The sequence below is a fragment of the Hyperolius riggenbachi genome, chromosome 5 (genome assembly GCF_040937935.1).
Source record: "Hyperolius riggenbachi isolate aHypRig1 chromosome 5, aHypRig1.pri, whole genome shotgun sequence".
Classification (NCBI taxonomy): domain Eukaryota; kingdom Metazoa; phylum Chordata; class Amphibia; order Anura; family Hyperoliidae; genus Hyperolius; species Hyperolius riggenbachi.
The window spans coordinates 420,766,388-420,791,641 of NC_090650.1; the positions used below are offsets into that span (position 1 = coordinate 420,766,388).

Below are 25,254 nucleotides of genomic sequence, written 5' to 3' on the forward strand. Positions count from 1 at the left end.
GACAGGTGGTGGGTGCAGGGCACAGAGTAGCCTTACGGCCGTTTCGCGCTGGCAATGCGCTTCTACGGAGTAGCCTCCGTAGAAGCGCATTGCCAGCGCGAAACGGCCGTAAGGCTACTCTGTGCCCTGCACCCACCACCTGTCACAGCCTCCAACAATATGGTATGTCCAATACTTTTTTTCATGCATGTATCCATATGATGTTTGCCACTTGTGAAGAATAAATGTACGAAGTACCAGCAGTGCCGACTTTTCTGCATTTCTCTACCTGCCTTACATTGTAACGCTGCACGTCAATCTAAAGTGCAGCATGCCACGGCGTTAAGAGCGGCTTTGCCGCGTTAGCCTGCTTGCACAGGCGCAGTGATTAGCCACATGGCTAATTAATATTCACTGCACTGTGCTGACGTCACTGGCGGGACCACGTGATGTGGAGTGTTCAGCTCACGTGGTCTCCACCAGCGCATGCGTACTATAGTACGCATCACGGACACATCAAAGAGCCGCTTAACGCGACTCTTTGCTAACGTCCTCTGCCACCACCACCATGCGTTGCGTTAGGTGCACGTTATGCGACTATAACGTAGCACCTAACGCAAGGTCTTAGTGTGAAAGAAGCCTAAAGGACAACTGTAATGAGAGGAGGATGAAGGCTGACATATTTATTTCCTTTTAACCACTTAAGCCCAACTGGACGAGATTTCTCGTCCAGTTGGGCTGCGCACACTCCCGCGGGTCGTGCGCGCTCTCGCGGGCCCCCCCCGTGCGCGCCCCCGCTGCTGGCCGCTAGCCCACCGATCAGTGAAAGGGATTATAAATCCCTTTCGCTGATCAGACCCCCCCGGAGAAAAGCCGACAGCGTCTCTTCAGACGCTGCGGCTTTTCTGAGCTCTGGTCTCCTTTCTTCTGCCTGGGAGCGAGATCGATCGCTCCCAGGACTTTTTGATTCTGGCCATCTTGTGGCCAAATAGCAAATTACACCTAAAAAAAAAGTTTTACAGATAAACATATAAATATATAAAAAAAAAACCCTGTTTACCTCCCACACCAAAAAATACCCACATACAAGTTTAAATTAAAAAAAAAAAAAAAAATTACAATAATAATAATAAAAAAAAACAAAAACAAATAGTTACCTAAGGGTCTGAACTTTTTAAATATGCATGTCAAAGGAGTATATCAATATGATTTAATAAATTATGGGCTTCTAAACAGTGATGGACGCAAAACGGAAAAAATGCACCTTTATTTCCAAATAAAATATTGTCGCCATACATTGTGATAGGGACATAATTTTAACGGTGAAATACCCGGGGCATATGGGCAAATACAATACGTGAGTTTTAATTATGGAGGCATGTATTATTTTAAAACTATAATGGCTGAAAACTGAGAAATAATGAATTTTTTCCATTTTTTTCTTATTCTTCCTGTTAAAATGCATTTACAGTAAAGTGGCTGTTAGCAAAATATACCACCCACAGAAAGCTTAATTGGTGGCGGAAAAAACAAGATATAGATCAATTAATTGTGATGAGTAGTGATAAAGTTATTGGCAAATGAATGGGGGGTGAAAGTTGCTCGGATGTAAAAAAATTTCAACCCTTCGGGCTTAAGTGGTTAAACAATACCAGTTGCCTGGCTATTCTGTCGATCCACTGCCTTTAACCACTTCAGGATCACAGGTTTTTTCGCCTTCAGGAACAGAGCAATTTCATTCGCCAATAACTTTATTGCTACTTATCACACTGACATGATCTATATAATTTTTTGCAGGACAAACCAGGCTTTCTCTGGGCAGTACTTTTGCAAACCATTATTTTATTTATATGTATTTTGCAAGGAAGAAGTAAAAAAAAAATCAAAAAAAAAAAAATCACCATTTTCAGCTTTCAGCCATTGTAGTTTAAAAATAAAATGTGCTATTGATGATGAAACAGACATTTTATTTGCTAATTTGTCCCGGTTATTACAACGTTTAAACTGTGTCCCTAGTACAAAGTATGGCGATAATATTTTATTTGGAAATGAAGGTGTCTATTTTTCCGTTTAGTGTTTTTTATATTATAATAATTATTCCAAGACTTTAATTACAAAATCCACAGTAATGACATACATATTAACAAATTCCCTAAGGTAACCATTTATATATATATTTTTTTTTTTTAATGGTGTATTTTTTTTATTTTTATTTTTACAAGTGTTTTCTTGTGGTAACTATGGGGTGAGGAGGAAGAGGTTACTATTTAATTACCCTATGGGTTAGGGTATTAGACTGTTTTTGGATGTATTTTTACTTTTTGGCCACAAGATGGCGCTATGGAGTTCTTTGTTCCGTAAATCTAACACGGAACGAAATGTTTACATTTGGTTTCTGGGGGTATTTTTGTTAAAGAGACTCTGAAGCGAGAATAAATCTCGCTTCAGAGCTCATAGTTAGCAGGGGCACGTGTGCCCCTGCTAAACCGCCGCAATAGCGCCGCTCAACGGGGGTCCCTTGACCCCCAAACCCCCCACTGCGACACTTGGTCGCAGACTTGGTCGCTCCTGGAGGCAGGGCTAACGGCTGCAGCCCTGCCTCCAGTCGCGTCTGTCAGCGGCGCATCGCCGCCTCTCCCCCGCCTCTCTCAGTGAAGGAAGACTGAGAGGGGCGGGGGAGAGGCGGAGATACGCGCTCCCCCGCATTACGGAGGGGATTTGGGGGATCAGGGACCCCCGTTAAGCCGCGGGATAGCGGCGGTTTAGCAGGGGCACACGTGCCCCTGCTAACTCTGAGGTCTGAAGCGAGATTTATTCTCGCTTCAGACTCTCTTTAATCTGCACTGTGAGTCATTGCAGACTCAGAGATCGGGGATGGAAGCATTTCCTGATCAGGGAGGGACAGGAAAGCGGCGATAGCGGATGGGAGAAGTGCGCTGATCGCGGCGGCGACGGTAAACAAACATACTGCAGACGCTTATCTACTGCAGGGGCGTAGATAAGAGTCTGCAGCATCCAGAAGTGGTTAATACTTTTGGCTATAAACCCCTGAACAAGCATGCAGCATATCAGGTGTTTCTGACATTATTGTCAGATCTGACAAGATTATTTGCATGCTTGTTTCTGGTGTGATTCACCCATGATTCAAATAAATAGGTCAGCCTCCATATCACTCTTGCTACAGTTGTCCTTTAAATGTCAACATAAGACCAACTGGTTTTAAGCCCAATCTACACGATACGATTCTTTGTGCAATTCGATTATGATTCTTTTTTCTTGTTTAACACAAATTTTATTGGAATAAATTTGCATAGCATATAAAATCAGCACAGGTTATATTCACAATCGAACAGTCTATATGCTTAGGGGTAATATTCTTCTTCTAGCATAATAACAGGTTTTGTAACTGAAGCACATTACTGACAAAGTATTAGTATTATTGCGATTAGATTATGATTCTATTTACGATCCGATTAAATTCGACATGTCCTATCGGGATTCGATTCAATTCGATTTGCCATTGCAAAACAATGGCAAATCGAATTATTTTCTTTAAACCCTCCTACGAGCGCATCACGCCGATGGGTGTAAACGCTAGCGGCAGGTAAGGGCTCCCTTGGGCTTTCTAGGAGGGATCTGTTACACTCTTTTCTTTGTTTAGTCTTACTTTTCCCAGCTGTGGGATCGTATCACACTGTTGTGCTATTTTCCTATTCAGATGCACATAGTTCTATTCATTCAGCACTGCGCTTTAGTTTGACTGTGTTTCTACTTGTGATGATTCGGTTTCCCTCTGACTTTCTATGTACAGTAGTACTTATTGTTAAATGTGCCTTTGCCTATGGTAATTTATTTATTTTTTGCACTATGCACTAGCACTGTGACATTTTATTCCCTCTTTGAGGGCCCAGTTAAGATTGTGATTATTTGATATAATATTGATATATGTGCCCTACCTTCAGATATGTTTGATTTTAAAGAGACACTGAAGCGAAAAAAAAAATGATGATATTATGATTTGTATGTGTAGCACAGCTAAGAAATAAAACATTAAGATCAGATACATCAGTGTAATTGTTTCCAGTACAGGAAGAGTTGAGAAACTCCAGTTGTTATCTCTATGCAAACAAGCCATTAAGCTCTCCGACCAAGTTAGTCGTGGAGAGGGCTGTTATCTGACTTTTATTATCTCATCGGTTCCTGGACTATTTACTTTTTCTCTGCCAGAGGAGAGGTCATTACTTCACAGACTGCTCTGAAAGACTCATTTTGAATGCTGAGTGTTGTGCAATCTGCACATATTAGAGAATGATGCAATGTTAGAAAAAACACTATATACCTGAAAATAAAAATATGAGAATATTTTCTTTGCTGCTAATCTTCTAGTAATTATTCATAGTACACAACCAATTCACTATATCATATTTTTTTTTTATCGCTTCAGTGTCTCTTTAAGTGTTTTTATGTAACTTTTCAAATAAAGATGTGATTTACATTTTGGCCTTATCAGTTTGGTGTGGTTCTTGGAGGTCTTTTCTTGTATCGTTTGCAGTTTGTTTTCCACGTTCTGCACACCTTGTGCTATTAGCAAGGCCTGATTATTTAATTTATGATAATTGACCCTGGTGGTCTTACCCCACGTTTTTGTTGATATGTTGATGGTGCTTGCCCACTTTAGTATGTTATGAGTGCAAGTAACATTTTCAAAGTAGGCATGCTACTGCATGCATGCGCTACTAACTTACTCGCACCGCCCCCACCCCCCCCCCCCCCCAACTAACAGCCGCTCCAATCAGGTCCAGTGACTTTGTAGCGCGAGATCCCCGCACTTTGATTGGCCCAATAGGCTGTTACTTGACAAGCAGCCTATTGGGTCTATTGAGCCAAAGTGCGGGGATCTTGTCCAAAGTGAATCAACCCCCAAGTCAGCTAGCTAATTGTGCAAGCTGTTAGTCTGCATTTCTCCTGTCTGGCTTCCGGGGACATTGCTGATGTTGCTGAAACCCAAGAGAAGCTGAAGACGAGTCTGACACTTGGAGGATCAACTGTATACACATCACCATGGCAACAAGGACAGCCTTCTGCTGCACATACACACTATCCCAGTATGAAACATATTGTATGTCTCTCGCAGAATTACATTTTAAAATATGTGGCGTTTATGGCGCTCTCAGTCAAAAAGGATCCCTACCCGTTCTAACAGGTTAAAAAAGTGTCAGCCACAATTGTCAGATGGGATAAAACGCAAGTTCCGATCATTTCAGACAAGATCTGTGAACAAGCCCTTATACATACAGTTTGTGATATTAATATTTTTATATATAATGAAAAGAAAAATGACTGAACAGGACTAGCGAGAGACCACACACCTCGCCAGCCAGAGAGCACTTACTTGCACTGTGCATGGTAATACTTTATGAGGTTCTGCAGCAGGTCCACGCCCTTCTTTGTCTTGATTTCATTAACTTTAATGAGATACTGTGAAGATACAAATACAGCATTTTGTTGGTAATTACACACTTGCACGTTCGGGGTAGTCAAAGCTGTGTTTTAGCGCAAGGGGTATTTTCCTCTGTTTCTAAGGCAGGCATCTAATTATATAATCATCCGCATGTAATTACAGTAATAACACACAAAGAGCATTCGCTACAATACTTTTCAGAAGGGTACAATTGAACGTCGTATGAAGCCTCTTGACGTGCAGACGGTAAAACACAAGCAGGTTTCAAGATGAAAGCCAAGGCGCAATCCTGAGATGCAATGCTGAGACCTGCACAGGTCCGCAGCTAATATCCAATGCTGGAGGAGACGTCACTGGACTGGCCACTAAGCGTGGGGGACATTTCAAATCTCCTTGGACAGTGACGACAGAACATGGCCGCTACACTGTGACACTATCATTAGTGACAATGCCTGGAATGCTTCGCTCTCACATTACCAGCTTTTATGCAGCCTTCTAATAGACTAACATCTCTCAGGTTCACAGGTGTCAAACTCAAGGGCCCGCGGGCGGAACACAGCCCTCCTCGCTATTTTATGTGACTCTTGACAGCTTCCAATGTCCATTATTGTAAGGCCGGTTCACACTGGTTTTAAAACGTATCTGTGGCTCCATTTTGGGGCCTGGATCAAAACCGGGGCCATGGATAACAATGTTAAAAATAGAGGCCGTCTTCACCCTGTTCAAAAACGGATCTGCAGGCCACCCGGGGAAACCGTGCTGAAAAACTGAACGCAGGGTCCGGATTTGCAGGATTTTCACAGACCCTGATCGCTCCCGCATACACAGAGGGGTAGTGGAGAGCAGTGCAAAAACAGATCTCCCTCTACACAGGCTATTCTGGCACACAAAACGGAGGGAGATCCGCATTGCCTACTGCCTGCTCCTCCCCTTCACGTCACCCCAATAGGTGTCCCCCAGGTAGCGTGAGGGGGTAGCAGCCAGGATGGGGGATAGCGGGCAAAGCAGCGAGAAATGGGGGTCACCCCCCCCCCTTACCTTGGTCCCCCCATCCCCACTTCCCCTCCAGCTATTTGCTGCAAAAGTAAAGAGCGAGCGAGAGGGGAAGTAATTACCTTCCTTCCTCTGCTTGCCACGTGACTTCCTGCAATGCCACCCACTAGATGGCGGCATTGCAGGAAGTCACGGCGAGCAGTGGAAGTAAGGTGCTTCCCCCGCTTGCTCGCTTATACTTTTGCAGCACATAGCTGGAGGGGGAGCAGGGACCCATGTGAGGGTGGGGGTCGGGAGAGACCCCCCCTGCCTGACCCCCCCACCCCACCCCCACGGCGCTGTGCCCGCTTCCGCCCGCCCTGGCTGCTACCCCTCAGGGATCGATTTTGTTTTTTTTTTGTTTGTTTTTTTAAACACAAACGGATCAAAAAAAAATTGCTGCAAAAGGCCAGAACGAATCTGTTTGCATTCCGGTTTCTGAAAACGGGAGCCCGGACTGCGGATTATGTTCTGCCACCGGGTCTAGTGTGGACCGACCCTAAGCAGTAAAAGAACAGTACACGGCCTTCCCATCCAAAGGATGACTGTTTCTGGTTGAAAAATTGTCAGTTCGAGACCCATGAGATCCTCTGCAAAATCAGCAGAGGACTGCCTTGTGTAGCTAATAAAACAGACACACACCTTTTCCCCCAGCCCCATCTCTCCACATAGCAAAGCAGCTGAGCAGTGTAATATATACTTGCTCCAGTGCTGTTGTGTCTCTTCCGTTCTTCCCTGCATCTGTGCTTCCATACCTCCAGCTCCTGATCACGTGACGAGGTACGCTGCATAGAGCGTGTGGCTGTCAGATTATAGGCGACCCAAAGCAGCACTGGAGCAGCTAAATATTAAACTGCGAGGAGAACTCCAGCGCATACCACTAAGGCTGCATCCGGAATGACCACCAGCTCAGTGTGCAGCACATAAATAGATTTTCTGCACACGTTGCATTCAATTCAGATGCAAATCATATGCAAATCTGCTACTACTTATTATGCAAACAGGAAACTCAGGAGGAGGGGCTGGGAGCAGCTAACCTGTGCAGAAAATCTATTTAGGTGCTGCACACTGAGCTGGTGGTCATTTCGGATGCAGCCTTAGTGGTATGCGCTGGCGTTCTCCTCGCTGTTCCACCAAATGTAAGTTACACATTTTTTTTGCTTAGCTGCTCCCAAGGTTTTAAATTTAGGTTAGGTCACTTGCCCGGAGGTTTGCCTCACCGTGGCGCAAGTGTCTAGTATAATATACTTTGCATGCAAACCATATTGGAAGCTAAAGTTCCTCCTAGTTTAATAAATGTTAGCACTTGTCTTGGATGCAGGGCATGCATTTTTCAGTCTAGCAGAGGCAGTGTATGCCTGTGTGATTAACCATTCAAGTGCAGCATGTGTTTAGGGACACGCAGCCTTTCCCCCCACCTTTTCTTAAATATTAAACTGCTCCACTGTGCTACTCTACGGAATGGGGAGGAGCAGGGATATAGGCAACCCTACGATTGCAATGGTTACAAAACTTTATTAAGATTGAACATCTATTAAGAAGGCTCAAATAAACAATTTGGCCCGCAACTTAGACTATGTTTTACAATTGAGTTTGATCCCCCCCCATGTCACATGACTGCCACTGCAGAGATGGCAGATAAGCCCATTTGAAAGCACAGGCTGTTAACAATATGTCTGCTTCCATGAATCAGGAAGTAGACACCCTGCAGCTTTATTTTAGGATTTGTATCAGCTGTAACAAATAATTTTTTTATGTTTAAAGGTTATTATGCTGTTGTGTATCTTTTAGAGCAGAGAGGAGTTCTGAGTTCAGGTCCACTTTAAGATTTCTGTAAGAAATCCCTATACTGTGATAGGGCTGGTGCACACTAGTAGAGCTTTTCTGAGCGCTTTGTGATGTTAAAAGCTCCTGCTAATGTTATCCTATGTGTCTGTGCACACTGGAGCAACGTGGTTTGGTAAAAATCCCCCATAGCATTACATTAGCAAGAGCTTTTAAAATCTCTAGCGTTTAAAAAGCGCTTGCAGTGTGAACAATGCCATACATATACTACACGATACATACATAGACATAGGACTATGGTAGGGATTAGATTGTGAGCGCCTCTGAGGGACAGATAAGGTGGCCATACACTTATAGATTTGCAGCAGATTCGACCATAAAGGTGCCCATACACTCGTCAGATTGGCAGCAGATAGATAAGAAATGCATCTGATGATCTATCTGATGCGTTTTTAGAACATTTTTTACCAGGAAAGAATTCCAATAGATTTCAGTTTGAAATCTATTGAAATTCGATCTGATGGCATTTTTTTGCCATCAGATTTCCATTAAGGCCAATGCAAACTGATAAGCAATCTCATCAGATCGACCTAAATTTTCCATCCTGCCTGGTCGATGGAAATCCATCGAAATCGATCGAAATCGGCCATCGATCGGTCGATTGGCCAACCGATTTTCAATCGATCGATCGGGATCGATCGGCCAGAAAATCGGCTGAGTGTATGGGCCCCTTAAGATTTCTGACAGATGCCTGCCAAGTCAAATCGGACAGGAATCTATCTGATGTGTGCCACACACTAAGAACAGATTTCCAATAGATTTCTTTCTGAAATCTATTGGAAATCGATCTAAATGCATTATTGGACCATTAAGCAGGCCATACACTTGTTAGATTAGCAGCAGATAGATCATCAGATAGATTTCTTATCTATCTGATGTGTTTAGGAACATTTGTTACTAGGAACAGATTTTCAATAGATTTTAGTTTGAAATCTATTGAAAATTTAAAAAATTCCATCAGATTTCCATCAGGTCCAATGCAAAATGATAAGCAATCTCAACATATCGACCTAGATTTTCCAGCCTGCCAGATCGATTGAAATCGATCGAAATCGGCCGCAAATCGATCGATTGGTCAATTGATTTGCGATTGATCGGCCGTTAATCGGCTCAGGGTATGGGCACCTTTAGATTCAATGCAACTCTATCGATCTGCTGGCTAGATTTTCCATCCTATCAGATAGATTAAATCGATCGAAATCGGCCGCAAATCGATCGATAGATTTAATAGAATCGATTTCTGATTGATCAATCGATTCCTTAGAATCAATGGCTTAAAGAGAACCAAAGGTGGGTTTTAAAAATCCTAATTGCACACAGAGGCTGGGTCTGTATATAATGCCCAGCCTCTGTTGCTATATTGTTCTCACCACAGACCCTCCCGCGCTCTGCTGGCCCCCATAAACAGCCGTGCTAGCGACATGCAGCGTGTCGATAGCCGGCTGTTTACATCTGCCGTATTACTCTCGGCGCTTCCCCGCCTCCTCTTATGTCGCCGCTCCCTGCCTGCGTCCCTTCCCTCCAATCAGCGGAGAGAGAAGGGACGCAGGCGGGAAGCGGTGATATGGAGGAGGCGGGGGAGTGTCAGTGAGTGACAGTGGCCATGTAAACAGACGGCTATCGACACGCTGCATGTCGCTAGCACGGCTGTTTGATTTATGGCGGCAAACAGAGCGCAGGGGGGGGGGGGGGGACAATATAGCAACAGAGACTGGGCATTATATGCAGACCCAGCCTCTGTGTACAATTAGGATTTTTAAAACCCACCTTTGGTTCTCTTTAAATTGACCAGTTTATGGGCCCCTTTAGTGACGAGACAATACATTCTGCACAGCGCTGAGGAAGATGTCGGCGCTATATAAATACTAAATAATAATCTACTGCCTGCCCACACACTGCTGACAGATTTTCAATAGATTTCAGCATGAAATCCATTTGAAATCATCGAGGCACCGCCTCCACCTGCCAGCCCCTCCCAGTCAGTGTGTCTCGGATTAGTCCCCGGTGTAGACGGCCTCAAGGATGCTGCCAAGTGTGGTAAGCGTTACAGAGCAGATCCGACCACAACCAACCTCACACATCTGTAACTGGAAGAGCCGCCTCTCCTTCTCCATCTCCTCCGCTATCTCCGCCCCCGTTATCTCCGTCCGGATCATCCCGTGCTGCTTCGCATGCTCCCGCTTCTCCTTCTCGATTTTAGTGCTAAAAGGAGAAAACAAATGCAAACCACATTATTAAATGGAAGTAAAAAATAATAATAATAATAATAATAAAGAGAGCTCACTATAACAAGTCAGCCACAATCATGCAGTGATACTAACTTCACTCATCTCAGCATTAATAAACAATACAAAAACACTCACAATTTGGTTTCATAGTCTTTCCAGGCCTTGTCAAATGGCTTTTTGAGGTCCTTAAAAGATGGGAAAAAAAATAATTAGAAAATCCTAAAAGAAAGACAAAAAAATATACAATAGATAACTTTAAAGAGAGTCTGAAGCCTAATAAATTACCTCTTTATCTTGCAGTTGTCAGTAAAGAGAACCCGAGGCATGTATTTGAGGCTAGCGGCAAGAACCCAAGGCAGATTGTCGCTAATCTGGCGCTTTTTTTCGGGGGGGCACAGCAGACCCCGGGGAGAACTAGAGGCGGCAATACAGAGACACAGAGGCATGTGATTATGCACAGGACATGCCTGTGTTCTCTTAAGATTCAAAATAGCCGCCTTGGGCTCTCTAAGCTGATTCGCTGCATCCCCGCGGCAGAACAATGCATTTAATTTATTTTCAATCGAAATGTGAATCATAATATCGATCAGAATTACAATTAAATGCAAAATTGTACAGTATGATTTGTACAGTGTATGCCTGGCACGTACAATGAGATTTTCTGATTTACTGTTTATTTGATCGATTATTTCCAACATGTCGATCTGATTTCAGATTGATTGTCTATTCACCTCCATAGAAATCAGATCGGACATGTGATCCACTTCTACACTGCATACATTTTGTAGTGCTGCAGTTATTTTCAGCAACTACAACCACAGCTCATCTCTAATATATCTTAGCTGGAATTAAAAAGAAAATGTCGTCAACATGGGTGCATGTATTTGACCGCAATCACAGACTATGGCTATGGTAGGATTAGATTGTGAGCTCCTCTGAGGACAGTCAGTGACATGACCATGTACTCTGCAAAGTGCTGCAGAAGATGTCAGTGCTATATAAATACATAATAATAATATGGCCGGACATTAGACTATGGTAGGATTAGATTGTGAGCTCCTCTGAGGACAGTCAGTGACATGACTATGTACTCTGTAGAGTGCTGCAGAAGAGGTCAGTGCTATATATAATAATAATAATAATAATAATATGGCAGGACATTAGACTATGACTATGGTAGGACTAGATGGCGAGCTCCTCTGAGGACAGTCAGTGACATGACTATGCTCTGTCAAGTGCTGCAGAATATGTCAGTGCTATAGGAATGCATAATACTATGGTAGGAGATTAGACTGACTATAGTAGGGTTAGATTGTGAGCTCCTTGTGAGAACAGTTAGTGACATTACTATGTACTCTATCAAGTGCTGTAACTGTCAGCGCTATATAAATTCATAATAATAATATGGTAGGACATTCGACTACAACTATGATAGGACTAGATTGTGAGCTCCTCTGTACAGTTAGTAACATGACTATGTGCTGTAGAAGATGTCAGTGCTATATAAATACATACCATTAGTTTGTAGTCGCATACATTATAGTCTTCCAGCACTGGGTGGAATCAGGTCATGTGATTCTGTACAGTATTTCCACACACTTTACTGACAATCCATGAAACACAGAGTGCCACAAACATGTCACTCACCCCTTTTACTCCCTTGAGGTCTCCTTTCAGAAGCGAGTCCAAAGTGAAGATGACATTGTGGCTTAAACCCTGCAGCTGAGGAAAGAGGAGCACAATTCATTAATAAAGCAAAATAGCAATGTCAGGCACAGAATTACATTTTATTTGCCCAAATAAGTTTGCACTCAAGTCATTTGACTTGGCAGCTGCTTAATAGACACAGACAAAACAATACAAGGAAAGACAGTGACAGACAAAACAATACAAGGACAGACAGTGTAGGGAATTGCAAGTCAAGGGCAGGATACAAGTTAAAGTAATAGCAAACATGGTGACAAGTGTTCATTTTCCATTCTATGCTGTAATGCTTTCCAGTCCTAGTAGATCTAGTGCGGTTCTGCATTGAGCATGGATACCGCCTGAGGGAAGAACCGGTTTCTGTGCCTGGAAGTTTTTGTTGCGACAGACCGGTATCTCACACCGAAGGCATAAGCTTGAGAAGGCATAAGTTGGAAGATGGAGTGAGCAAAGTGGGAGGGGTCAGAGGCAATCTTTGCTGCTCTCTTTCTGCACCTGCTAGTGTAAAGATTCTCAGGGCTGTGGAGTCGGAGTCAAAGCAATTTTGGGTGCCTGGAGATGGAGTTGGAGTCAGTGGTTTCATAAACTGAGGAGTCGGAGTCAGGAGTCTGAATCGGATGATTTTTGTACCAAATCCACATCCCTGGTAAGTATTAGACTAAGGAGTCGTAGTCGAGGAATCGGATTCCAAGCTACCATAGGTACCTGGAGTCGGAGGTTTCATAAACTGAGGAGTCAGATGATTTTTGAACCAACTCCACAGCCCTGAAGATTCTGCAGGGAAGGTAATTATCCTTTCCGCTGTTCAGTCATAGGTAATGTCATGATGATAATGTGATAACATCAATGCAGGTACAGCAGACCTCTATCTACCACTGCATGATGTAAAGAAACATCATCACCCTAGCCTCAGCAATGCATGCTGGGATACCTGGCACCAGTGGACCTTTATATTGTAAACGGCAATTGCTCAGCACACCTGCAAAAATAGTGTGCAAGCTAGTAGGGAGGCTGGCTGACATTTTTGTATAGATCCTTTCCAGGGATTGCTTTTGTAAAGACCGAAGTAGATACAGAGAATCCCCTTGAATAGATAGACTAGCCCAAAACCTGTCAGATTTTTACCGCCACCTGATGTGGCAAAATGGTCGATTCCTCTCTCAAGGGAACTGATTCAGGAAGAAATCAATTCTTTCCGCACAGTGCACATCAATTTTCATGATAGTGATCCTTCAATACAAATTTACTTAAACATGTCTGCGGTAGAACGAAGTGATTTTCCATTACTTCAGGGGCTGAAAAACAACCACAATATATTCTATGTTCAGTCTGTGAAGACCATAATATTTCCCCTGGGCTGTGGTCACATGATTATGCCTACAGGAACTTCCTCATTCAGTTGCATCAGTTACTACTGGATTTTTTCTCCCAGCATACATCACCGGTTTCCTGTATTCATAATTACCGGTAACTGCCCAAAGCCATTGATTGTAGAAGGGGTGCGTGTGTGTATGTTGGGGGTTAGAGGGGAAATGCCATATCTTTATACTCCAGGGTGCAGAGGGATAGATTGTTGTGCATAAAGAAAAATGAACATTTGGGTAATGCCTTTTCTAAGCTTTTCAGAGCGAGCTTTACAGAACACTCTGTTCTTTTATCAGGCATGACGTTTTACAAATAACGGAGAAACCACAAAACAATACAAACACCAGAACAGCAAACATCAAAGAAGAGAGAGTAACAATACAGGCAGAGCTGTGTCACTGAGGCGTCTTCTCACTGAAGTGACCGCTAAGCACATGTGGACAACTCAATGAGATGAACATATCATAAGAAACATCAGAGGCTGGCTTCAGCCAAAACTGCATAACAATACTCAAAAATATGAGGTATCTGGACATTTCATCACCCGTACAGAGCAGCTTTCTCGGTTCTCATGAGTAAAGCAGATCCCTAAGCATTTTGTAAAAAAACAAAAATCGACTAGAACAGCTTAGCTAACTGACGCTATTATGTAGATGCTAACGGTATGTACCCATGTTTCACTGAAAACAAGACAGTGTCTTATTAATTTCTGCACCAAAAGATATGCTAGGGCTTATATTCAGGCGATGTCTTCTAGTTCTATGAACACACAAGTTCCTGTGCTGTGTGTCCTCCTGCCCTCCCCGCTGTGCCACCTCTTCATCTGCTGGATCCACCTCTTGTGTGCGCCTGTGCCCCCCTTGTACCTTTAGTGTCCTCCTGGTGTCCCCCTCTGTACCCATGTTCTCCTGGTGTCCCTCATGTCCTTCGTTGTCTTCCTGCAACCTCCTCTTACCCCCAGCTCCATGCCACGCTGTGCCCAGTGCCTTCAAATGTTCCCCTGGATCCTCCTCTCACCCCCATCTCCATGCCGCTGTGTCCCGAGCTTCAGATGTGGGGACTACTTGCCGAGTAGCAGCGAGTGCAGTGATTGGCCCAATGACAGAGCCAGGGTCCCACCTGTGAGACCATCAGCTTACATAAGTTGCCATTGTTTTTCAACTTACTGCCGATAGGGCTTACTTTCGGGGTAGGGCTTATATTTCGAGCATGCTCGAAAATTCCTATTAGGGCTTACTTTTGGGGTAGGGCTTATATTTCGAGCATGCTGGAAAATTCCTATTAGGGCTTACTTTCAGGGGTTGTCTTAATTCCGGGAAAACAGTGTAAGAGCCTGTCTCAAGATGTGTACGGTCTTCATTAGCAGAAACCTAAACAGACGGGGGGAAATAAGTTTCCCCTCTGCAATAGAAGGGGAGCGTAAAGAAGGATACGCGTGGCCAGGGCCGCAGTGGGGGAACGGAGGGTCATTGAGGACTGGCGAGGGCACAGGATGGCTGCAGGGGGCTGGTAGAAGCCCCAGGTAAGTAACTAATTTTTACGGTTCGTTTAGGTTTCCTTTAAAGAGGATCTGTAACATCAAAACATCCCCTGGGGGGTACTCACCTCGGGTGGGGGAAGCCTCCGGATCCTAATGAGGCTTCCCACGCCGTCCTCCGTCCCTCAGGGGTCTCGCTGCAGCCCTCCGTGAAAGATGACGTCAATATTTACCTTCCTGGCTCCTGCGCAGGCGCTCTGATGGCTGTCGGCTCCGAAGTAGGCGGAAATACCCGATCGCCGCCGGGTCTGCTCTACTGCGCAGGCGCAAGTTTCCGGCGCCTGCGCAGTAGAGCGGACCTGAATGAGATCGGGTATTTCCGTGTAGTTCAGAGCCGAGAGCAGCCACAGCGCCCCCGCTGGAGCAAGCAAAGGTAAATATTGAACTGACAGTCGGGTCTGTCGCCGGCTGTTCGGAGGGCTGCAGCGAGACCCCCGTGGGACAGAGGACGGCGTGGGAAGCCTCATTAGGATCCGGAGGCTTCCCCCACCCGAGGTGAGTACCCCCCAGAGGAGGTTTTTGATGTTACAGAGTCTCTTTAAAGCAAAAAACAAAAATCATTAAAAAACCATGGAGGAACAATCTGAATATAATTTCTTGTGCCTGAAAATGCCCATTTCCTAATCTCAGCAAAGCACAGCCAAACCGAACCGGGAGCGTAACGGTTGACAAAGCTGTATTCACGCAATAAATTTACTGATAAATGATGAGATTCTGGTAATGAGGACCACATACAATTGTTCAGACTACAGATTACCATTCAGTCAGGTTACTGCATTTCTGCCTAGGCACATGGAAATGCAAAAATGTTGGACCCAGCACTCAGAAATGGAGATTAGCGTGCTATAGCCGATTAGAACTCGTTGCCCACGGAGTTCAAAAATAGCAAAAACTAAATATCAGCAGCACCGCTTAAGTGAAAAGTAGCTCTTTCATTTATGCAAAAAAATCACATATCAAGAATAGGCTGAGGGCAACTACAGCCCGCTGTTTCGAAGCGACATGCTTCTTCAAGTTGCAAGCTCATTCTGACAAGCAATGCTTACACACATCCTTTTATATGACTACAGATTCAAATGCAGGCGCGGAGCTAGGGGGGGTCGGGGTAGGACAAGTGCCCCGGGGCGCCTGGTCCCCGAGGGCGCCCTCAGCCTGGCTGAGCTGTGGGGTTTTTTTTTTTTTTGCGGCGGAGGGGAGGGGAGCAGCGCAGAGAAGAGGGAGAGCTGTGCGGACGGTGGGGAAGGGGGGCCATATCCCCCCTCCTTCCATCACCTTAGGTGCTCTCTCTCTCCCTCGCTGTCCCCTCCAATGTCCGGGTGGCTGGCCTGGCAGCGGCGGGCGGAACTCACCTCCGTCTCGCTCCAGCGCCGGCCGGAAGTTCGAGTGCGCAGCCGCTGCTCTGGTCTGGACCAGACCAGAGTAGCGGCAGATCCATCCGGCGCTGCGACAAGACGGAGGTAAGTTCCGCCCGCCGCTGCCAGCCTGAGCCACCCGGACATTGGAGGGGACAGCGAGGAAGGGAGAGCAGCTCTTCTCTGCGCTGCTCCCCTCCTGCTGGGGAGGGGGACACCTGACCTGGCTACCTACTCTGGGCACATATACCCCTGGCTACCTACTCTGGGCACATATACCCCTGCCTACCTACTCTGGGCACATATACCCCTGGCTACCTACTCTGGGCACATATACCCCTGCCTACATATACTGGGCATATACCCCTGGCTACCTACTCTGGGCACATATACCCCTGGCTACCTACTCTGGGCACATATACCCCTGGCTACCTACTCTGGGCACATATACCCCTGCCTACATATACTGGGCATATACCCCTGGCTACCTACTCTGGGCACATATACCCCTGGCTACCTACTCTGGGCACATATACCCCTGGCTACCTACTCTGGGCACATATACCCCTGGCTACCTACTCTGGGCACATATACCCCTGGCTACATATACTGGGCATATACCCCTGGCTACCTACTCTGGGCACATATACCCCTGGCTACCTACTCTGGGCACATATACCCCTGGCTACCTACTCTGGGCACATATACCCCTGGCTACCTACTCTGGGCACATATACCCCTGCCTACATATACTGGGCACATATACCCCTGCCTACATATACTGGGCATATACCCCTGGCTACCTACTCTGGGCACATATACCCCTGGCTACCTACTCTGGGCACATATACCCCTGGCTACCTACTCTGGGCACATATACCCCTGCCTACATATACTGGGCACATATACCCCTAACTACATATACTGGGTACATATACCCCTGGCTACATATACTGGGTACATATACCCCTGGCTACATATACTGGGCATTTATACCCCTGGCTACATATACTGGGCACATATACCTCTGGCTACATATACTGGGGACACATACCCCTGCCTACATATACTGGGCACATATACCCCTGGCTACCTGTTCTGTGGACATCTCTACCCCTGGCTACCTGTTCTGGGGACATCTATACTGCTGGCCACCTATTCTGGGGACACCTATAGACCTGGGGCTACCTATTTTTGGGCAAGCATTGCTGTCAGATTGAATGTATTTTGGGGAACTGCTGCCAGGTGAGAGGTGTCTACCATATTAAGGGGACATTCTGCCTATTTATGTGAAATGCTGTCTATTTATGTGCCTCATGACTGCTGAATTTGTCTTGTTGGGGGCCTCATGGTTACTGAATTTGTCTTGTTGGGGGCCTCATGATTTGTTGGGGGCCTCAAGATCGCTGAATTTGTCTTGTTAGGGGCCTCATGATTGCTGAATTTGTCTTGTTAGGGGCCTCATGATTGCTGAATTTGTCTTGTTGGGGGCCTCAGGATTGCTAAATTTGTCTTGTTGGGGGCCTCATGTTTGCTCATGATTGCGGAATTTGTCTTGATGGGGGTGGGGGGCTCATGATTGCTGAATTTGTCTTGGAACATGCTGGAAGGTACATACTGAGGGAGGGTGGGTGAGCGTGAGCCTGCTAACCTCCATGTACATTTGAAGGGGCGTGACCAAATGTGGAGTACCCATAACCACGCCCACATTTGGTCACGACCCTTCACCTTAGGGGGCGCATTAATAGTCTTTGTCCCCGGGCGCTGAAAACCCTAGCTACGCCTCTGTTCAAATGTCAACCAATCAACAAACTGATGCTTGAGGAGCAACCGATCAGGGCAAATCAAAGACAGGAGGGCCTGATGGGGAACTTCAGTACACAGGAAGTACATCCCACAAATGACATCACTGTCAAAAACACTCCCACAGCAAAAAACTGCTACAGATCCACGCCCAACAAGGAAAAAATGGACCGGATGGGGAACTGGCGTATACGCGTATAAAAGTCACGTGACGCGTAAAAATGTACGCATAAGCATAATAATCCAACGCATAAAAACATGTGAACAACGCGTAAAAACGTGTGCATGATTATTAACATTCAAAAACGCGTAAAAATCGTGGGAATAGCGTAAAAAAATATGCAAAAGAAGCTTGTTTACAAGCTTTCAACTTGAAGAAGCAGGTCGCTTCGAAACAGCGGGCTGTAGTTGCCCTCAGCCTATTCTTGATGTGATTTTATTGCATAAATAAAAGAGCTACTTTTCATTTATTACTACTGTAGGGGGGTCGGGGGAAAATGAGTTGAACTTACCCGGGGCTTCTAATGGTCCCCCGCAGACATCCTGTGCCCACGCAGCCACTCACCGATGCTCCGGCCCCGCCTCCCGTTCACTTCTGGAATTTCCGACTTTAAAGTCAGAAAACCACTGCGTCTGCGTTGCCGTGTCCTCGCTCCCACTGACGTCACCAGGAGTGTATAGCACAATCCCAGTATGGTCTGGGCCTGCGCAGTACGCTCCTGGTAATGTCAGCGGGAGCGAGGACACGGCAACGCAGACGCAGTGATTTTCTGACTTTAAAGTCTGAAATTCCAGAAGTGAACTGGAGGCGGGGCCGGAGCATCGGTGAGTGGCTGCGCGGGCACAGGATGTCTGTGGGGGACCATCAGAAGCCCCGGGTAAGTTCAACTAATTTTCCCCCGACCCCCCTACAGTATCCCTTTATTTGGTTGCTGATATTTGGTTTTAGGCACATGGAAAGCAATATTGCCCGTGACTGAAGATGCACTTAGATTGCTCGGCCGTTTCTACATCTTCACTATCCCCCCCTCTCCCCCGCCAACTAGATCACTATACAGTGTACATACTGCATACACCATGGCCTCTCAATAATAAGGGCATCACACGTCACACATTGGTACAGGCTGTACTGACAGCTCTGCCATGCCCGCTGCACCAATGTCAGGGCAGGGGAAAAGATTACATTGGGCCTGACACATTTCAGTTTGGAGGGAAGAATGGTGGAGAACAGAGGTTCAAAAACAGACCAGGCACTTACGCGTTAGCAGCAACTAAAGCCCAGTACATGCACATGATTATTGTTGCTTGCAGGGATTAGACTGCAAGCAACAATAATCAGGTGGCAGTTCAGGGCAAGCCTAGAAGCCAGTAAAACATCTTAAAGAGGAACTCCAGTGAAAATAATGTAATAAAAAGGTGCATCATTTTTACAATAATTATGTATACATGATTTAGTCAGTGTTTGCCCATTGTAAAAGCTTTTAAATCCCTGATTTACATTCTGACATTTATCACATGGTGACATTTTTACTGCTGGCAGATGATGTAGCTGCTGCTTGCTTTTTTGGCAGTTGGAAACAGCTGTAAACAGCTATTTCCCACAATGCAACAAAATTCACAGACAGGAAACTGTTGGAGTCTTGTGGGAGAGGTTTCACCACAATATCAGCCATACAGCACCCCCTGATGGTCTGTTTGTGAAAAGGAATACATTTCTCATGTAAAAAGGGGGTATCAGCTACTACTTGGGATAAAGTTCAATTCTTGGTCGGAGTTTCTCTTTAAGCTGCGTACCCACCTGGTGATTTACCCAAGGACCAGCGATTTTTAAACCATGTCGCGAGGTGAGTACAGGTGCATGATTGCGAACGTTGCACCGATGACAACAGACTGACATGGCGGATCCGATCTCTGAGATTCCTGACGACACTGTGCAAAGAACCGCGATTGTGGAAGTCTCGCTCTCGCAGCCGTGTTTGTCACGTGACCTCGCACTTTAACCCGCCAACAGGAAAAGGGGTTGCTAGCGACCTTCGTCAAAGGGACGTCGCTGGACCCGTTGAGCACGCAGCTTTATTAAGTGTGTAGGAGGGACAATAGCGTGCCCACAGCAGAGTGGCTTTTGGCTAGGGGCGGGGCGAGGAGAGCATTGAGCTTAGGGGTTGGTCGGGTATTGTGGATTTTTAGGCAGTAAATGTGCACGGACTAGATTCTTGCTGGAGAAAGTTCTTAAAGGCCATCTTACTTATGTATCTGCCTTAACCTCATGTCGACCACCTAACGCAGGATTGCGGCAGCAGAGAGGCTCTGCTGTTCCTTCGCGACGCATATGTGCGAGGAACGAGATTTGACAGGAGCCTAAGTTCGCACGCGCTCCCGTCACTGTAAACAGCGGGCCCCAACAATCAGCCTGACAGCCAGCGATCGGCGCTGGCAGGCTGTTTTCTTTATTTAAAAAAGAAAAAACATTTGTATAGCGCTGACATCTTGCGCACCACTATACAGAGTATGTTGTCTTGTCTCTGGCTGTCCCTCTGATGGGCTCACAGTCTGGTCCCTGCTATAGGCATCAGTGATGTTCACTGAATGAAATTCAAATAGGTTTTATTTGGATTTCATCCAGGTGATTAACCTGTTGCCAACTGCTCCACGCCAATTGGCGTGAGTAGTGCGGCAGCCCCAGGACCGCTCCACGCCCATTGGCGTGACCGGTCGTCTATGGGGCTAGCAGGAGACCGCGCGCAGGTTGCGCGTGCATCTCCTGCTCGGAGTCGGAGCTCCGCCTCACCTTCAGTCTCCGAGCGGTGATTGCCGTTTGGGAGACTTTAGATGGCGAAACCGCCGTCTAATTACTTTGTACAGCGCTGCGATCCGCAGCAGCACTGTACTGGGGACAGCCTTGTGTGCTGTGATGTACGGCCCTGCAGCTTTGCCTTAAAGCTGCAGTGGCCTATTTAACTTAAAATGGCCTGGTCACTAGAGGGGGTTAACACTGCGGTCCTCAAGTGGTTAAAGCACCTATGCAGGTGGGCGAGGGGGTTAATCTTACCCAGCAGGCGTCTTTTTTAGTCCATCCAACGGCGCATCCCACGCTGCGTTTCAAGCGCGTCACGCGATTACAAACACTTCCTCCTTCAAACCAGGAGGAAGTGTTTGTAGTCACGTGACCGCGGCTTGGAAAGGATCTATACAACTGTCGTTTAGTAAATGCTTTTGAAAACAAAGAAAACCTTGAGAACCCCCCATGAGGAGAAGGACTATTCCATTAGCTATCAAGACTTGACTACCTATTGTGACAGCAACATAAGAAAAAGGTAATTTACGGTATAATGCATTTCACTCTGGGGCAAGCGTACATTCTATTTGCATTCATACACATGTAACTTTAAAATGTACAATTTTTTGGGATAGTGGTCTTTTAAGAAAAGGGGCAGACCTTACACAAAAACATGATTCTGGCAGCTAAGTGGGCAGCTTTTAATGGAGACATTGACACCCTTCTGTTTTAGTGCCTCTTTGATTTATTCCGTTTTACTTTTGAGGACGCGATCAGGTCGAAAGAGGCTGGAGGTATGTATGAATTTTTACTTTTAATTAATCTCAGGTTTGCTTTAAAGAGAACCCAGGTGGGTTTGAAGAATGTTATCTGCATACAGAGGCTGGATCTGCCTATACAGCCCAGCCTCTGTTGCTATCCCAAACCCCCCTAAGGTCCCCCTGCACTCTGCAATCCCTCATAAATCACAGCCACGCTGCTGACAAACAGCTTGTCAGAGCTGGCTGTGTTTATCTCTATAGTGTCAGTCTGCTGCTCTCCCCGCTTCCTGCAGAACTCCAGTCCCCGCCTGCATCCCTTCCCTCCCTGCTGATTGGAGGGAAGGGACGGGGGCAGGGACCGGAGCTCTGCAGGAGGCGGGGGAGCAGCTGAGACTGACACTACAGATGTAAACACAGCCGCACAGCACGGCTGTGATTTATGAGGGATTGCAGAGTGCAGAGGGACCTTAGTGGGGTTTTGGATAGCAACAGAGGCTGGGCTGTATAGGCAGATCCAGCCTCTGTATGCAGATAACATTCTTTAAACACACCTCGGGTTCTCTTTAATGCAGAAATCTAGCACACAGAAGATAAAAAACAAAGCGCACAATGAATCAGAGAGAAGGTCTGGAAGAAACTTACCAGGTTCTTGAGGAGTGTTGACAGTTCTTTAGTGAGAGTGGAGAATTTCACGAAGGCCGTTCCCAAATCTGCATTGTCCCGGCTTAAAAAATTGCTTCCGAATTTATCTAAAGCCTGTGCGTAGTTCTCCTCGTTCTGCACATGATCTGGAAGACAGGGAGACGCAGTCTATGGTTATTTTTCACATTCTGCCAGGATCTGGAAGTATTATGTTATTTACACACATAAGTATTGGCTGCCGGTATCAGACACACTGTGCAGTGATTGGCTGTCAGCATTGCTCGCACTGACAAGTGATTGGTTGTCGGTATCAGACACACTGAAGTGATTGGCTGTTAGCAATACTTGCTCTAAGTGATTCTCATTAGTTTGCATGTGTGTATCTCTCAGACAAAGGCAGGCATACACTACACAATATTTTCAACAGATTAGACGTTTGATTTCACATAAGCTTTAAACCCAATGGAAACCTATTCAAACCACGGTATTTAAGCTGCATGTGGCTTACTGACTGGATACGGTTATCCTCTAAATGCTTGGCATTGTACGGTGCCCTGCAGTACAGAGCTGGAAGCTGCAGCAGTGCAACAGATTGTTGAAATCTTGTGTAATATCTACTAGTGCACAATGGTTCAACAGGTAAACAGGCAATATCTGAAGCCAACAGAAACAGGGGCTTGTCCTGTGCATCATTACATCATTATACAGATCTGCGAGGCCTGCAGGATTTGTCTTCAGTGTGAAATAGGCAATATCTGAAAGATATGAACTGCTTACCTGATCTATCAGACACACAGTATGACACTAAAGTGAGTACTAGATCACAATTTTGTATATATTTTAATGAGCATGCCAGCACTGGGGATCTACATTCCATTGAGGCACCCATGAAGGCCGACATGCACTGACCTACTGAAGCAGAGCATGAACACCCCCCCCCCTCCTCCCTTCCGAAACTGGAGCACAGGGCAGTATTCCATCATGAGAATGACCCCAAACTGTCCTCCCTCGCCTTGCTAAGGAAGCTGAGGGTAAAGGTGCTGGACTGACCAAGCATGTCTCCAGACCTAAACTTTATTAAAGTGTAACTGTCGGGCATAAAATAAAAAATCTATTCTTTATTTTTAGCTGGTAAACAAGTAATAAGGATTTCTAACCAGGCAATCCAAAGTTAAAACCTTTATTACTTTTCTTGTTGATAAATGATCATTCCCCAGTTTACCTGACTCTTATTTGGTACACACAAAACTTTGTACACAAAAAGGAAGTTGCAGGGCATGCTGGGTTGTCCTTTTTTGCTTCTCTACTTCCCCTCAGACTTAACTAATGCAGCCTGATTGGCTGAAGCAGTTTCCCCTCCCACACCTTTGTTCCTCTCTGATTGGCAATTATTTCTCATGCTGAGACAGAGCACTTTCTATAGTGAAGGGCGGACAAAACAGGCAGAGGAGAGTAGGGCAGGAAATTACATCAGGATTGGCTTCAAAATAGCCACACTTAAAATAGGAAATGCTAAGAAGGATTTTATCTTTTTTTTACTGTAGAAAAATCACTAAAATCAAAACGTGGGCAGTGCAATACATAGGTTATGTAAGCAGAGCAAGTATTTATCTACTTATATATGTGTTTTTTCCCCCTGAGATAGTATGGCTGACAGCTTCACTTTAAGCATCGGTGGGGCATCCTCCAACAGAAGGTGGAGGAGCACAAGGTCTCTAACATTCACCAGCTTCATCATAGAGGGGTGGAATCAGTGGCAACCTGTGAAGCTCTAGTGAACTCCGTACCCCTGAGAGAGTTACCCCCCCCCCCCCGGCAGTATGATTATTTACGGATTTTAGGGTCTTTTGAAAACGTTTTAGAAACTAAAATCAGGAAAAAATCATGCCGCCAGAGTCTCTGCAGCAGCCCCTGCTGTCACTCACCTGCCTGGCCTCCAGCGCTGCAATTTTCCCTCCGTCCTTCGGGTGGCGCTGTAACTCTGTGGTGAGATCGATGATGGTGATCTCACCAGAGTGATTCAGAGCCTCGGAGGACAGGAAGGAGAATGGCTACCCACTTCTGAATCCCCCGAGAGGTGAGTAAAAACGCCCGCTGCGCGCTACAGCCTGCATAATACAGGGAGTGCAGAATTATTAGGCAAGTTGTATTTTTGAGGAATAATTTTATTATTGAACAACCATGTTCTCAATGAACCCAAAAAACTCAATAATATCAAGGCTGAATATTTTTGAAAGTAGTTTTTAGTTTTAGCTATTTTAGGAGGATATCTGTGTTTGCAGGTGACTATTACTGTGCATAATTATTAGGCAACTTAACAAAAAACAAATATATACCCATTTCAATTATTTATTTTTACCAGTGAAACCAATATAACATCTCAACATTCACAAATATACATTTCTGACATTCAAAAACAAATCAGTGACCAATATAGCCACCTGTCTTTGCAAGGACAATCAAAAGCCTGCCATCCATGGATTCTGTCCGTGTTTTGATCTGTTCACCATCAACATTGAGTGCAGCAGCAACCACAGCCTCCCAGACACTGTTCAGAGAGGTGTACTGTTTTCCCTCCTTGTAAATCTCACATTTTATGATGGACCATAGGTTCTCAATGGGGTTCAGATCTGGTGAACAAGGAGGCCATGTCATTAGTTTTTCTTCTTTTATACCATTTCTTGCCAGCCACGCTGTGGAGTACTTGGACACGTGTGATGGAGCATTGTTCTGCATGAAAATCATGTTTTTCTTGAAGGATGCAAACTT

The 25,254-nt window shown here is 45.5% G+C and overlaps 1 protein-coding gene across 1 annotated transcript in view; it reads right to left on the reverse strand.

The window, feature by feature from the left end:
* Positions 1-25,254, reverse strand: part of ASAP1 (ArfGAP with SH3 domain, ankyrin repeat and PH domain 1) — a 187,288-nt gene that overhangs the window by 108,530 nt on the left and 53,504 nt on the right. Inside the window, exons 6-10 of the mRNA XM_068238413.1 lie at positions 22,486-22,631; positions 12,193-12,267; positions 10,681-10,730; positions 10,390-10,519; positions 5,372-5,457 (exon numbers count right to left, since the gene is read on the reverse strand). Of these exons, the coding sequence (XP_068094514.1) occupies positions 5,372-5,457; positions 10,390-10,519; positions 10,681-10,730; positions 12,193-12,267; positions 22,486-22,631 (487 nt within the window). The remainder of the gene's footprint in view (positions 1-5,371; positions 5,458-10,389; positions 10,520-10,680; positions 10,731-12,192; positions 12,268-22,485; positions 22,632-25,254) is intronic.